The sequence below is a fragment of the Elephantulus edwardii genome, unplaced genomic scaffold (genome assembly GCF_000299155.1).
Source record: "Elephantulus edwardii isolate Elephantulus edwardi_28Jun2011 unplaced genomic scaffold, EleEdw1.0 scaffold00279, whole genome shotgun sequence".
Taxonomy (NCBI): domain Eukaryota; kingdom Metazoa; phylum Chordata; class Mammalia; order Macroscelidea; family Macroscelididae; genus Elephantulus; species Elephantulus edwardii.
Window position 1 is genome coordinate 447,018 of NW_006400029.1, and position 16,784 is coordinate 463,801.

The 16,784-nt window shown below is 37.5% G+C and overlaps 1 protein-coding gene across 1 annotated transcript in view; it reads left to right on the forward strand.

Annotated features, from left to right (window-relative positions):
• The window catches only part of LOC102845674 (disintegrin and metalloproteinase domain-containing protein 2-like), a 210,866-nt gene extending 196,536 nt beyond the window's left edge, over positions 1-14,330 (forward strand). The window contains exons 19-20 of the mRNA XM_006900301.1: positions 8,267-8,426; positions 14,252-14,330. Coding sequence (XP_006900363.1) covers positions 8,267-8,426; positions 14,252-14,330 — 239 coding nt within the window. The remainder of the gene's footprint in view (positions 1-8,266; positions 8,427-14,251) is intronic.
• The last annotated feature ends 2,454 nt before the right edge of the window (positions 14,331-16,784 follow it).

Genomic DNA, 16,784 nt, shown 5'->3' on the forward strand with positions numbered 1-16,784 from the left:
TAATAAAATTTAATAATAATTTAAAAAAATTTTCTTGCTGTTATTTTTCCACTTGTTGGAGATATTTGGTTAGAAAGTCAATGATCTTTTTTTTCCTGCCTTTTGATGTTTTTGCTTATTTGTATAAATTGACCTGTGTTTACTGCTTTGGATTTTTCCCAGAGGTTTTGGTAAGTGGTGTTTTCATTGTCTTTTGTCTTAAGAAAATTTTTTTTAATTTCTTCTAGTACCCTCTCATATTCAAGCAAGGTGTTGTTCAGCTTCCAAATGTATGGTTTTCCCCTCCCTTTATCTTCTTGTTATTGATTTCTAGTTTTGTAGCATTGTGCTCTGAGATGCTTTGCATTATTTCTATGATTTTTTAAATTTATTGATGCCTGCTTTGTGACCTAAAATGCAATCTATTCTTGAGAACGTTCCATTGGAAAAGAAGGTATACTGTGCTTTTTTGGGTGCATTAGCACAGATATAAATATCTGTGAGGTCAAGTTGGTTCATTGTATGGTTTAATTCTTCAGGATCTTTGATGAGTTTCTTTCTTGTAATTCTGTCTTTTCTTGAGAGTGGTATATTGACATCTCCAACTACTATAGCAGTGTCGTATATTTCCTTTTTCAGTTTTGTTAATGTTTGTTTAATATATATTGCAGGTCTCAGGTCTTTAATTTGGTGCATAGATACTTATTATTATTATGTCCTCTTTTTCTGTAGTCCCTTTAAGCATTATGTAGTGACCTTCCTTGTCCTTTGTGATAGTATTTGCATTGAAATTTATTTTATCAGAATGTAATATTGCTACTTCTACTTTTTTCTGGTTTCCATTTACTTAGTATATTTTCCCCATCCATTTTTTTTCTTCTTTTTTTATCTTCATTTTTCAGGTGTGTCCCTTCTAGGCAGCATGTTGATGTATTTTGGGTTGTTTTTTTTTAATCCAATCTGCTACTCTTCTTCTCTTCAGTAGTGCATTGAAACCATTCACATTTAGTGTGGTAATTGAGAGGCAAAGTATTATTGCTATCATTTTCTTGAGGTCTTTTTGGTGTTGTTGCTAGTTACTTTGGTCCATCCTGCTTTCTGTGACACCTCTCTAAGAAGGACATGTCTTAGTGTCTCCTATAGTACTGGTATTGTTTTTAAAAACTCTCTTAGGTTCTGTTTTTCTTGGAATATTTTTATCTCTTCTTCATATTTGATGGATAATTTTGCTGGGTACATATATATAAATATGTTATTCTTCTCTCTTCTTGCTTGCATGGTTTCTGCTGAGAGATAAGCATTTAATCTTAACTATTCTCCTTTATAGGTTACTCTCTGTTTCTCCCTCTGTGCTTTCATAATTCTTTCCTTATCTTTGGTTCTATTTTGGGGTCTAGTCTATATGGTGTTTGCTCACATTCTTTTATATGTATTCTCTTATACTTCATTATGCCTGGGAAGTTTTCCTCTAGTAATTCTTCCACAACTTTTTCAGTGTCTTTACTTGCTTCTTCCTGTTTCGGGATTCTGGTGATGCACAAGTTATTTCTCTTGATGGTGTCCCACTTTGTTCTTAGTTTTTCTTTCCTTTTTGATTTGCTTTTTTCTTCTAGCAGACCAATGGTGGCAATTCTCTCTTCTATTTCACTGCTTCTTTCTTCCATCTCTTTAACTCTGTTCATGTGGCTCTTTATCATATTGACATCATCTGAAACATTGGATCTCATGTTCTGGATCATGGTTTCTTGTTTCTTCAGAGCCTTTAATGCCTCATTTGCTTTATCTACATTGTTTTGAATTTTTCTTTTTCTTTAGCTCTTCCTTGTTTTTGCTTGCAGTGTCCCATAATTCTTCATGTTTGTCTTTAACACACTGAAAATATCCAGTCATTGTTCGTTTACATTCTGTGTCAGAAAGTTCCATCAGCCTTTCTGGCTTCAGAAAATCCATTAATACTGTGTTACTTTTTTAAATTTTTTTTTTGTATTTTAATAATTTTAATGAACGTTTACAGAGATTTTGGGTTTCCATTCATTCATTGTTGCACTTTTCTCCCTGTCCAGCCCTTCCCCCTGCCCCCCTGCCCCAGTTTGCTCCTCTCTTTGAAAAGTAAAAGAAAAATTCTTTCTTTGTGTTACTTTTTGAGAGTGATATCTTGCTCTGGGCTTGTGTAGGGTTTATAGTAGCCTGCTTCTTACATGACATTGCTATGATAGAATTTTTTATGCTTGAGACAATAGCAGATTTGTGATCTAAAGTCGCTTCTCAAAAGATGGTGGGGCAGGTACCCTGCATGAATTTCTCTCTGAACTTCTGATCCAAGGGAAATTTCAGCTCAAGGCTTGTAAGAGCAGTCTTTTGTTGCACCTAAGTCAGGTCAAAGCACTCTGGTTTAAAGGCAAGGTAGTTGACTGGATGTGGAGGCCTGGGTGCGGGGCAGAATGATCATGGGTCAGGCATTGGGGCAGGGCAGGCATGAATAGGGACCACACTCAGATTCCAGCTCTCTGGGTGGGCTCACACGGGGTCCTCAATCAATTTCCAGCAACCAGGTTCTTGCTTGGCAGCTGTCCCCATCAGTGCTCTGGGTATGACAGTTCTCTCCCCTTCCCACTGTCCTGCTTCCTCCTGGCCGTTGGTTCCCACAGCAACTTGGCTATCAGCTCCTGATGAGGCCTGCAGCTTGCTGCTCTTGTGGCTCCCAAACGAATTATTTTAATAATGGTTCTCTCTCAAATTCCAACTGTCCTTGCTCTCTGTGTGTCACTCTCTATGGTTGCTCTCTATTTCTTATTACTCTTTAATTATAGTTTCAACCCTTAAATCATTTGTAACTTTGTAAATACCATTTCTAGGACTTCCACACTTCTGCCTTTTTTGTCTGTAGCTTATTGATTGGGTCTGTTATCTGGTCTGTATGTTGTTGTAGAAAACTTGCTTTGTTTTTTGTTCATAATGTTTGACCTTCACTGCTACTTCTTTGAAATTGTGTGGCTCTTCATGGTATGTGTGAGGCAGGTTCTGTTATATCTGTGTATGAAGCTGCCAGTTCCTTATCGTCATAATACTATTGGTAGAGTTGCACCCTATTCAGTTTCCAACAACTGTAATCTTGGTCAGTTGTCTGTCTATTCCCTGTTTAGGGGACAAATTTCTCTGGTTGTCCCAGTGGCCCGCAAAGCACTTTCTTCCCTTTTGGCTGGTCCTTGAGTGGGCAAGGGTCAAGTGGAGTCACAGGTGTCCTGCAAGGCATTTCCTTTGTTGGCCCTGGAGGTAGATAGGTGGATTAGGTCAGGGAGAGTAGCTGACTCATACATATCGCACAAGTCTCCTCTCTCTCTGTTGGCTGGTTCTAGGAGGTGAGATATGGGGATTAGTGGTAACCCTTATGCCACATTTCTCATTTGGGGCTCATCCTTGGATGTGGGTGGAAGGGAACAGAGCTTACTTACAGGCATCCCACAGATCTCTTCCCTTTATGATAGCTAGCCTGGGTGGCCCATGAAGGACTCCCCTCTCTGCTGACTAGTCTCAGAGAGACTGGAAGTGGACCAGTTGGCAGAAGCAGAGCTGACTCACAGGAGGCTTACAAAGTGCTCCCTTATGTGCTGGCTGATTTTCTACCAACTGGTTCCTGGAAGCAGGGAGGCAGATGGAGGCAGCCTAATGGACATTCCACAGGACTTGTGTCTCTTTGCTTCTTGGTCTTGAAGTTTATATATAGATTTTTCATGCACATAGTTAAGAATTCTTAGATCCCCATTCTTCTCAATGTTATTCATAGTTTGTTATTATTCCTACAGTCAAATGCATTTTACTGACAATAAAACAATAGTAAACATCTTTATAGATTCCTTTGCTTTCATTTAGAATCCCTCTGATATGAGCAGTGATATCCCTCATTCCACACTTTTTTCTGAATCCAGATTGAATTTCTGGAAGTTCCCTATTGATGTGTTGTACTAGAAATATTTTTTAAACTGTAGTAAGATTTTACCTACATGTGATATTGATGTTTTGCAACAATTTTCACATTCTGTTGGATCACCATTTTTGACAATGAGAACAAGCATGGATCTCTTCTAGTCACTTGATCAAGTTAACGATCTTCCAACTTTATTGTCATAGACTAATGAGCACATCCAGGGCTGTATGTGTATATTAAAACATGTTAATTTGAGTTCCATCAATTCCTGGGCCTTATTTTTTGGAATGATTTCAGTGGAGCTTGAACTTCTTCCCTCATTACCTTTGTTTCTTAATTCTATGACATTTCCTTAAATATTTTGGAGTTGGTCTATTTTTTGGTACAGTAACTCTGTATATTCCAATGTACTACCTTAAGTCTATCCTACATGCATTTAAAAACCATCTCAAAGTTCAAATCAAAACCACAATGAGATACCATCTCACCCCAGTAACAGTGACAAAGTTTAACAGGAAAGCAAGTAATGTTGGAGAGGATGTGTCAAGAAAGAAAATCTTATACACTGTTGGTGGGATTGTAAAATTCTACAATCACTCTGGAAGGCAGTTTGGCATTTTCTCAAATAGCTGAACATAGACATATGACACAACTATTCCACTGCTTGGAATATACCCCAAGAAAACTAGAACTGAGGCACAAATGGAGATTTGTACACCAATGTTCATAGTAGTGTTATTCAGCATCACAAGAATGTGGAAACAACCCAAATGTCCAAACACAACCACATGGATTGAGAAATTATAGTACATTTCTATAATGGCATATTATGCAGCATGCTGGAACAATGATTTTGAAAATTACTACCTAGTGTGTGTGGGACTAGTGATCACCAGATAAAAACAGCTGTTTGATTCTCTGAGTCTAGATCTTTGCACATTTCATTTATAATACTTTGAATTGTCTTCCAGAGGTCTGAAATCTTCTGTTCAGCCCATTAATGTACTCATTTCTTCCCTTTATTTTGGTTTCTTGGTACTCCACCGCAATATTCAGAGTCTCTTCTGACATTCCATTTCAGCCTTTTCTTCCTCCTCTGTCTTTGCAATGACTTTTTTTATTCAACATGGATGATATTGTTGATATCCTCACATAGCTCATGGTCTAAAATCTGGAAATGTGTGTGTCAGGGGATATGGTTGGAGGAGGTAGTAACTATAGACTTGTGCTACTAACCCAAAAGCTAAATCTCTTTGCTAGTTCTAGTACACCTTTGGCTCCATAGTAAAAGGATGAGCATTTTCTCCCATGAGATGTATAACTTCAAAAACATAAGGGAGCTATGAGTTCAGACTCAAAAGCTGAGTTTGTACCTCTTCAGTATGCATGGGAAACAAATAAGCTGAGAAACTGGACTGAAGAAGAATATAGCATCAGGATTACAGAAAGTTTCCTCAACAACCTGTGCTGTACAAATGATACAAACTTGCAGAAAGTTAAGAATACTTGGAACATTTACTTAAAAAGATCAGAAGATTACAGCCTTAATTGTGACTTACACCTTAACATCATGAAAACAAAGACCCACACAACTGGATCAATAAACAATATCATGAATAGAGAAAAGATGGAAATTGTCAAGAATTTCCTTTTAATTGGATCTACAATTAGCATCCACAGTACTTGCAATCGAGAAGTCAAAAGACTTCTCACATTAGGCAAATCTGCTGTAAGAGCTTTTTAAAAGTACTGAAAAGCAAGAATGTTATTTGAAGACTAAAATGCACCTGATCCAAGCCATAGTTGTTGGTTTTTTTATTGTTTCATAGTCATGTGAAAGTTAGATAGTGAATAAGGAAGAACAAAGAATAACTAATGTCTCTAAATTGTGGTATTAAATATATCCCTGGGTTGGTGAAGAAACAAGCAACGCTCTCTTGGAGGTAGTATAACCAGCATGCTCCTTGAACACAAGAATAGAGACCCTTCATATCACATACTTTGGAGGTATTGTCAGAGAGGACCAGCCCTTGAAAAAAACAGATTATGTTGGGAAAAGTAGCAGGTCAATGAAGTAGAGGAAATCTCTCAACAAGTTGTGTTGTGACAGGGGCCTTAATAGGCCTGTAGTATAACCAGCGTACTCCTTGAACACAAGAAGAGGGACCCTTCATATCACATACTTTGGAGGTATTGTCAGAGAGGACCAGTCCTTGAAAACAACATATTATGTTGGGAAAAGTAGCAGGTCAATGAAGTAGAGGAAAACTCTCAACAAGTTGTGTTGTGGCAGTGGCCTTAATAGGCCTGTGAATGGTTGGAGATTGTAAGAGTTAGCCAAGATTAAGCAAAGTTTTGATCTGTTGTTCACAAATTACTGATGTTAGGTTTCATTAAATTTACTACAATTTATCATGACACCATGAATCTTGCCTCATCCTGTGTCATTCTTATAATCTTCAATCACTCAAGCCCATTGTCATAGTCAGTCTGTGTCAATCTTATTGTCCATCTTCCTCTCTTTTGCTGACTTTCCACATTTTTTAGTCTAATGTCTTTTTCCAAGAACTATCCTCTCCTGACAGCATATTCAAAACAAGTAAAATGGAGTTTTACCATCCTTGTTCATAAGGAGCACCCTGGTTGTACTTCTTCTAAGACAGATTTGTCAGTTATTTGGTAGTCCAGAGTTTATTCAGTGTGCTTCATCAGCACCACAATTCAAAGGCATTGATTTTTTCTGTTTTCCCTATTCATTGTCTAACTTTCAGGTGCCTAGGAAGCAGTAAAAAATACTGTGACTTGGATTATGAATGCCTTATTCTTTAAATAGGGGATCTCTAATACCTCTAGTAGCTTGTGGGAGAAGGATGAACACTCTCCTCTACTTCAGTTAACTGCCTCTAGAGGGTCAGCTGTGGGTCAGTTCCAACTTGATGGCATACAACAATAGCAAAACAGTAGCTTAGGGTAAAAAATTGTGCTGCCAATTCAAAGGCTTGTAGTTTGAGGTCACCAGCTGCTCCATGGGTGGAGGGGGGAAGATGAACAGTTTCTTCCTGTGCAATTTATAGCCTACGAAAATCTGCTGGAGGGTCAACTATGGGTAGGCTCCAACTCAATGGTACCTAACAACAGCAACCATCTTTAAATTTACCATTTAGTTGAGGATCTTTAGCACTTTAAAGAGGTCCTTGACAGAAGAACCATTGTGAGCCTGTAAGACAGAGTAGAATTGCCTCATTAGATTTTCTAACCTGTAATCTTTATGAGAACAGATTTTCATATCTTTTCTCCTACCAAAGCAGCTGGTTGGAAAACCATTTACCTGTCCTTTAGCAGCTCGGTACTTAATCACAGGAGCTACTTTTGGGTTTTGGACTTCTGAGTTAAGAAATGTACTATATGGTCAGTTTCAGGGAGTGCTAAACTTTTGCATTGCCATCTTTAATATTTGTTAAAGAAACAATTTTACTAAAATATTTTTAAAATAAATATTAAGTGGTTACTACATATCTATATTGATCTTTCAAAACTATATACACTATAGAATATACTCATATTTTATGAGACAAATTACAGTATTGATCTCAAACAAGTAGTCACTACTACATTAAAAAGTAATTACAGAAAATTTATGAAATATGCAACACAGTGAGAGTTTTGTCAGTTGCACAGAATAATATGCAGCATTCTTGGCTACACCAGTCAGATGGATGTTATCAGAAAGCATTAACAATGCCTACATGTACTTTTATTTGGGATTATGTATTTTTGTTACTTTATTTTCCTTGATTTTTGTCAACTTGAAATAAAGGAATATATTGTTAACCAAGAGGTCAGTAATTCACATCTGTTACTTGCTCCATGTAAAAAAGTTTTAACAGTCGGCTCCTACAAAGATGTATTTTCTCTGAAAGTCTGTGGGCAGTTCTACTCTTTCCTCTGTGACTGCTGAGTCAGAATTGGTTTTAAGATAGTATGTTTGGGTGTTTGCTTGTTTTTATTACTATAGAAATATACCACTCCACTTGCTTTGGCAGCACATATACTAAAATGGAAATGACACAGAAAGATTAGCATGGCCCCTGAGCAAGGATGACACCCAAATTCATGAAGCATTCCATATATTTTTTAATCATAGAGTCACACAGTTTGATGGGTGGAGGGGTGAGTAAAGGAAATAGAAAAGATCTAGTGTGAAAAACAATGTAGACAAACTTCTTAAGTAAACTAGTGTAAAATAAAATTTTTTTTTAAAAAAAGATACCACTGACACCCTCTTTACGGAGTTCTGAGGTTGGAAATATTTTCTTCCAGCCCTGGGTGATTATTTTCACATCTCTGGCTTTTCTTTTCTAGGCAGTCGCTATTCTGAGATCAAATACAGTCCCAGACCTGTGAAATGGCCATTGTTCTTGCTCATTCCCTTCTTCATTATTCTTGGTTTACTGATTGTTATACTGGTAAAATTAAATGGTCAAAGAAAAAACTGGACAGCAGATGACTATGCAAATGATGAGTATGTTGATTTTCTATTTCTTATTACTCATGCATTAATGACATATATTATTCTTACAGTAATGTATTACAGCAATTGATCTATAGTAACTGCTCAATAAATAGCAGTGTTATATGTAACTACTAATACTTCAGATTTAATTTATTATCTCTATACAGATATTTGGGAGCCCTGGTAGTGTGTCGTTCTAATCCACCAGCTACTCCAAGGGAAAAGATGGGCAACTTCAGAAATTTAATGAAAGGTTGCTTTGAGTGTCAATAAACTCGGTATTAATTGTATTTTCCTTTGTTGTTTGTTGTTATGTGCCATCCAGTTGCTTGCAACTCATGGCAACCCTATGTACAAGTGCCCTAAATGCCGTTCTATCCTGTGCCAACCTCACCATCTCAAACACAATCATCCCCACCACTCCACTCACAGAATCAATCCGTCTCATTGAGGGTCTTCCTCTCCTGCGCCATACCTCCACTCTCCCAAACATGATGGCCCTTTCTAAGGACCAGAACCTCCTTGCAACATGCCCAAAGTATGTCAGATGAAGCTTCAGAATCCTTGACTTCAAGGAACATTCCGGCTTCACCTTCTCCAAGACAGACCTGTTTGTTCTCCTAGCAGTCCATGGTATATTCAACACACTTCTCCAGCACCACAGCTCAAAGGCATCAATTCTCTTTCTATCATCCCTATTCACTGCCCAACTCTCCAATGCATAGCACATAATTTCAAAGACCATAGCCTGGATTAGGCGCACCTTAGTCTCCAGCCTGACATTGTTTGCTCTTCAGTACTCTTGAGAGGTCCCTCACAGCTGACTTTCCCAATGCAATTCATCTCCTGATTTCCTGGCTGCTGTTACCAAGAGTGTTAACTGTGGAATCAAGTAAACTAAAACTGTTAACTATCTCAATCTCTTCACCATCCATCCTGATGATGCCAATTGGCCCAGTGGTGAGAATCTTTGTTTTCTTGATGTTGAGCTTCAATCCATATAGGAGGCTGCGGTCTTTGACCTTCTGCAGCAAGCACTTCAGTCCCTCCTCAGTTTCAGCAAGCAGGGTTGTGTCATCTCCATAACGCAGGTTGTTGATGATTCTTCCACCAATCCTGTTGCCACATTCCTCTTCATGCAGCCCAGCGTCTTGGATGATCTGTTCTGCGTACAGATTGAAAAGGTATGGAGACAAAGTACATCCCTGATAGACCCCCTTCCTGATTTTGAACCATCCATTGTCTCCCTGCTCTGTTCTGACAACTGCCTCTTGGTCCAAGTATAGGTTTCACATTAGCACAATCAAATATTGTAGGATTCCCATTCTTCTCAGAGTCAGCCATAATTTGTTGTGATCCACACAGTCAAAAGCCTTTGCATGGTCAGTGAAGCACAGATAGACATTCTTCTGGTATTCTCTGCTTTCTGCCAAGATCCATCTAACATTACCTTTAATATCCCTACTACCACAACCTCTTCTAAATCCAGCCTGCACATCTAGCAGTTCTCTGTTGATGTATTGTTCCAAATGTTTTTGGATAATTTTCAGCAGAATCTTCCTTGCATGTGATATCAATGATATTGTTCGATAATTTCCACACTCTGTTGGGTCACCTTTCTTTGGAATAGGAACAAATATTGATCTCTTCCAGTCAGTTGCCAGCGGCTGTCCTCCAGATTTCCTGGCACAACTTAGTGAGCACAACTTGGGCAGTGTCTGTTTGTTGAAAAAAATCAATTGGTATGCCATCAACTCCTAGAGCCTTGTTTTTTGCCAGTTCCTTCAGAGCAACTTGAACTTCCTCCTTCATCACCATAGGCTCTTGCTCATATGTTATTTCATGAAATTCCTCTGTGTCAGTCAATTCCTTCTGATACAGTGACTCTGTGTGCTCTTTGCACTTCTTTTCATACTTCATGAATTATTTAACATTCTACCAAAACTATCCTTAAGTATTGCCACCCGTGGCTTGAATTTGTTTTCAACTCCTTCATCCTAAGAAATGCTGAACGAGTTCCTCCAGTTTGATTTTCTGACTCCAGCTCTCTGTACATTTTATCTTGCTTTGCCATCCCGAGCTGCCTTTTGAAATTTTCTGTTCAGCTCTTTGATTTTTTAATTTCTTCCTTTAGCTTTGGATTCTCGGCACTTTAATGCAATACTCAGAGTCTCATCTGACATCCATCTAGGTCTTTTCTTCTTCAGCCTTTGTAATGATCTTTTGCATTCTTCATGGGCAATTTTCTTGATATCCTCCCAGAGCTCATTGGGTCTATGCTCATTGGTGCACAAGGCCTCAAACCTGTTCCTGAGATGGTTTTGAAATTTGAGTGGGACAGACTTAAGGTCAAATCTTGGTTCCTGTGGACTTGATTTAATTTTCCTCAACTTCAGCTTGAACTTGCATATGAGTAGTTGGTGGTCTTACCCACAATCAGCACCTGGCCTGGTTTTTAGTGCTGATATTGAGCTTCTCCAGAGAGTCTTTCCACAAATGTAATCTATTTGATTCCTATGTATACTATCAGGTGAGATCCATGTGGATAGCCTGCGTTTATGTTTCTTATAAAAGGTATTTGCAATGAATAAATCATTGAATGTGCAGAACTCTATCATTCTATCTCCAGCCTCATTTCTCTCACCAAGCGGGTGTTTTCCAGCTACTGATCCTTCTTCCCTGTTCCCAACTTTTTTGTTCCAGTCTCACATTATTATAAATGCATCTTGATTGCATGTTTGATCAATCACTTCTGACTGCAGAATTTGGTAGAAATCTTCTATTTCCTCCTCTTTGGCTCTCGTTGTTGGTGCATATATTTGAATAATAGTGGTATTCACTGGACTTCCTTGTATGTGTGTGGGTATTATCCTGTCACTCACCACATTGTATTTCAGGATAGATCTAGAAACAACTTTTTAAATTATGAAACCAACCCCATTTTTTTATCACCTTTTCATCCCTGGCATAGTAAATCATTCCACGTTGCAATCACTAGTGTCTCCTTACAGCTGTTCTTCTTTCTCTGTGTTTCCATTTCTAAGATTTCAGTTTCAATTGCCATGTCTGTTAGTCCAAATGATATTCTAAGTGTGCTCTATTGTACATAGGGTTTTTTTAAGGTCTGTCATTTCGGAAGTGGATGGCCAATCCTTATTCCTAGTCTGTCTCAATTTTTAAATATATATAATAGTATCTTGATGAATAAAGAAGAAATATTTTTTAAAGGCAACAATTTCAATCATCTTGCTGCATCTGATAGCGGTTCTGATGGGCATGTGACAGCGGTTTTTGTATCCTGTCTGATGTTTATTGCTACTCTTTCTCCCTCAAAAGCCGGTGTCCTTGAACATTTGCCTAGGGTGAAAGTCTGCTCAAAGGTGTTGGCTTTAAAACCCCGTGGGGGTGGGTATGGGACTGCTGGCTGGGGCCTGGACCTTCCACTATGGGACTTTGGCTGTTTTGCCACATCTGATGACAGTCCTGATGGGCACATGACCTAGAGTTTTGGGGTCATGTCTCATGTGTACTGCTGCTCTTTTCCCTTTAAGAGCAGGTGTCCTTGAGCCTTTAAGTTGACTTGATTCATGCACTACCATCAAATCCTAGTAGGAGGAAGCTGTCTTCAAATTCTAATTCAAATAATTAATTCAACTTATCAGAAGAATAAGATGAATATTCAGGTAATGTTAGGAGATGAAGAATTCATCAAACCTCATCTACTAACTCGCACATTCACCATAGAATCAATAACCTATCTGGAGCACAGAGATTTTTCCCACCTGTGTCTGGTGTTTCCAAGCAGGGACTAAATTGAGCACACTATTCCAATCACTTTTATAATTCACATTTTTTTGTGTGTATATAACTGTTTATGGAAGGTTTTCACAGTTTGGATCAGGGTTTTTGAAGATTACTATTTTCTTTCATAGATAAGAAGACTTTAAAATCAGAGTAAGATATCTATGATGAAATTTCCTTGTCCACTCCTAGCCTTAGACTAAGGGTAAGGGTGGAGGCTTGCTAGAGGAGGATGTGACTTTAAGATCCAGGATGAGACAATGGGTCTGTGGGCTGGCCTTGGCCTGGGGCTGTGGAGTCCCCTCTACTCTGGAAATTGGCTGGCTGGTGTCTGGATGGTGGTCTCATCTTGGTGGCAATCAGGCAAGGGAAGTTTCTGGGGTCTTTTTTGTTGTGTGTTACTATTATTTTTTCCTCTTCAAAAGTGGGTGGCCTTGAGCCTTAGACTAAGGGTAAGAGTAGAAGCCTGCTTGAGGGTGTGACTTTAAAATATCATTATTATTATTAATTTTAGAAGGATATTCTTTTAAAGACACAGCAATCACTTGTCTATTTGCTATACTGAACAATTTGGAATTGCTGTGATGCTGAGCACTATTTGATAGTCATGTCAAATTCCATGATGGTTACATATTATGTACAGTGATTGGATGAGCTTTCAGATTGATTCATGTTGGGACGTAGCGGGTGGCATCCACTTCCTAAACTAGATGTCTCTGGAAACTTTACAAACTCTCTTATAAATGTACAGAAAATGATGTTAATTATACAACAGAGTTCAGGTCTTTTGTGCAAAACTTACTCTGAGTCATATTGACTCAATAACACTTAACCACTGCTAAAAGAGACTAGTGCTGTTATATCTGGAGGAACATTCTTCCACTTTGCACATCATTCTTTGTGCTGTATGAGGTAACCTGGGTTTTCTATGATGCTCAACCTTGTGCCATGGAGATATAAAAAACCATAATGGTTTACCATTGTGGGCAGTGTCTGGTGGAGCTCCCAGTTGTAAAACAAGTTTGGAAGCAGGAGTGGCATCCACTTCCTAAACCACATGCCTCTGGAAACTCCATGAACTTGGAGAAACAACAATAGCTATGGAAAGACATTATGTCTTTTTTTCTTAGAGCTGCTATGAGTTAAGCTCAACTTGATGGCAATCAACAACAAACAACAATATATATAAAATAAAAATCTTATTAGAGGCCCAGTGACATTAGTTAAACAGCTACAATAGTCTGACCACACAAAAGTAGCATAATGATTTCTTCTCTAATTAAGGACTTATATGAGACTCCCTATGAGATCAGGAGGCTTTAATCACAGCATATATAGGTTCTATAATAATTTTTTTCTTTAAAAGTATAGATATTTCAGTTATAAAAATGAATAGTAAAACTTATTTACTTCAAAGGAGTTGCTATAATTTCTATTTTAGAGGATTTTTTCTGTGCCTTCTATTTTACTAAAATTAATTGAGTTTCATTAAAAGTGTTTAATTAAATTAGTAAGAATATACATTAAAAGAGAATGTATGTAACAGAGAATGAATTTTTTACGTGAAATTTCTGAAATAATATGCAGCATATAAAATAGTGAACATGGTGAAATTAATTCTAAAATGTATTAAAGGAATTCTCTCATTTTAGATAAACTTTATTTTAGAACAATGATACAAAGTATATGTTTGGGGGGAATAACTAATAATATTTAGATGAATGACAAAAATATTTAAAGATATTTAACCAGAAATATTATGAGTATAAAAATGGTCTCAGTTCCTTTTCTGGCATTTATATGATTATCAATTTTTTTGGTATATGAGAATACAAAGGGTTATGTTTTTATTCTTGATTACCAATTAGAAGGTGTTTGCACTCAAAGAATATGATTTCATTCTTGGTTAAAACCATTTACTAGACTAAAATCTTTAATTCTTGATTTTATTCTGTATTTTTATTCTTGAAAAGTGTTATCAGTGGAAGAATTTTCTCCATTCGAGTTTACTATTTTTATTCTTTAATACATAGGCAATATGAAAGTGAAAGTGAACTCAAAGAGGAGCCTGGACAAGAGGAAACATATGATTCCAAAGTGAGTGCCAAATAATTTAAGGGAGAAGTAGGAGTGAGTGAGCAAGAAAAAGTATATATTAATTGTCATATAACTATAGATTATAACAAATAAATTGCAGAGTATGTCATGGACATTGTAAAACTATAAAAATTTCATTTTATACTATAATATCCAGCATATAAAATAATTCACTATTTTATACTATAAATATTATGGACATATCTGTTTAATTTTTTATAATAAAGCTTAGATATAAAGATTTTGTATTAAAAATGAATGTTACAAAAATATATCACATAGTAGTTTCCCTCTTAATAATTTTCTGACATTTATGCTATTTGTTCATTTAACTATAAATTCGTTTCATTTACCATGTAGATCTTTCCCCTATTATTTGTTCCTTGTTAGTCCCCGGGGAGCTCTGGTGGTGTAATCCATAAGAAGTTGCCAACTTGATAGCAACCAGAGTATATTTTAAAAACCAGTAATAATTATATTTAAAAGGTATATCATAAAATTCTCAGTCTACAGTAAATAATTATTTCTAATTGGACAAAAACTTATTAAAGATATCTTTAATCTTACATAAAATATTCTTTTCATGAGGTCAGCAGAAATTGGCATATAAAAGTATGGCATGAATTATCAAGAAACAAAAATTAAAGTCAAATACTAAGAAAATGTTATTGTTGTTGTTGTTGTTAAGTGCCATTGCGTCAAGTACAACTTGAAATGACTCTATGAACAATAGACCTTAACTTCAAATTTTGTCCTATCCTGTGCCATCTCTGACACATGTGAGCTCATTGGGGAAGCCACTGTGTCAACAATCAATTTCCTCTCTTTCATTGACCCTCCACACCTTTCCAAGCATGATGTCCTTTTTTAAGGAATAACCTTCACCTAGCAACTCATATAAAGTATGTGCAGTGAAGCTTTGCCATCTTTTCCTCCTAGAAGCACATGCTTGCTTGTTTGTTCTTTTGGCAGTCCATGTTCTTATGGCACTTTTTTCAAGACATACCTGTTTGTTCTTTTAGGGAATCCATCCTCCGGCACCACAGCTCAAAGACATTAATTATTCTTCTACCATCCTTATTCATTGTCTGGATCTCAGAAGCATAGCAAGTCATGACAAAAGACCATGGCCTGTTCTTGGAACTTTAGTCTTGAAACTGACATCATTGCTCCTCAGTACTTTAGAGAGATACCTGATAGCAGACTTTCCCAATGTAATATTGTAAAAAAGAATAATGGCCAAAAGGGGACAACCATATCTGACCTTTACCAACTTCACAAAAGGGAACTGTCCCTGTCAATACCAGGAACAACACAATACCAATTCCCTTGAAGTCAGACATGTTGCCCATACTCCTGTACCTTTCTCTATTCATGTCAGTACCACTCCTGCTTTACTGGTTCTGAAATCTGTTATGATAACTCACAGATCTTATAGAACCATTTTGGGGAAGTTAAAAGTTTATGTTGTTGTTGTTGTTGTTGTTATGTGCAATTAAGTTGCCTGTGACTCATAGCAACCCTATGTATAACAGTTCTGAATCCTGCCCTATCCTGAAACAGTCTCACTGATTCCAACACACCTAATCTCATCACCCCAGTTATATCAATCCATCTTATCCAGGGTCGTCCTTTCCTGCACTGTCCTGCCACCCTTCCAAGCTTGATGTCCTTCTGTAAGGACTGGTTCCTTCAGGCCACATGCACAAAGTGAGATGGAACTTCAAAACCATAGCTTCCAAAGATAAACTTGGTTTCACCCTAAGACAGACCTGTTTGTTCTCCTGGCTGTCCATGGTATGTTCAAGACTTTTCTCCAGCACCATAGCCCAAAGGCATCAATTCTGTCATTCTTAGTCATTGGCCAGCTTTCTGATGCATATCATGTAATTGCGAAGACCATGGCCTAAATCATCAGGCACATGTTAGTCTCTACACAGGCGTCATTGCTCCTCAGAACTTGGGAGAGATCCCTGACAGCAGACTTCCCCAAGCAATTTGTCTTTTAACTTCTTGACTGCTGGTGCCAAAAGTGTTGACTGTGGAGCTGAGCAAGCTGAAATTGTTAACAACCTCAATATCTTCTCCATTAATCATGATGCCAATTGTCCCAGTGGTGAGAATTTGTTTTCTTGATGTTTAACTTAAATCCATATTGAAGTTCTTGAGCATCTGCAGCAAGTGCTCCATGTCCTCCTCAATTTGAGCAAGCAAGATTGTATCATCTACATAACATAGGTTGTTGAGTAGTATTTCTTCTATCCTAATGCCACACTGCTCTTCATAAAGTCTAGCTTCTTGAGGTTGATAGCAGAATACAGACAGGACAGCTTCTGAAATGAACTTGCGGGCACTTCAGCTTTAAGCTTCATGGCTTTAGACCAGTGTTACAAAATTTGCAGTCCTGCTAATATTGACTCCCCCACCCCACCTGTCAGTTGTCCAACCAACTTGGGCAAAGGCTCTTAG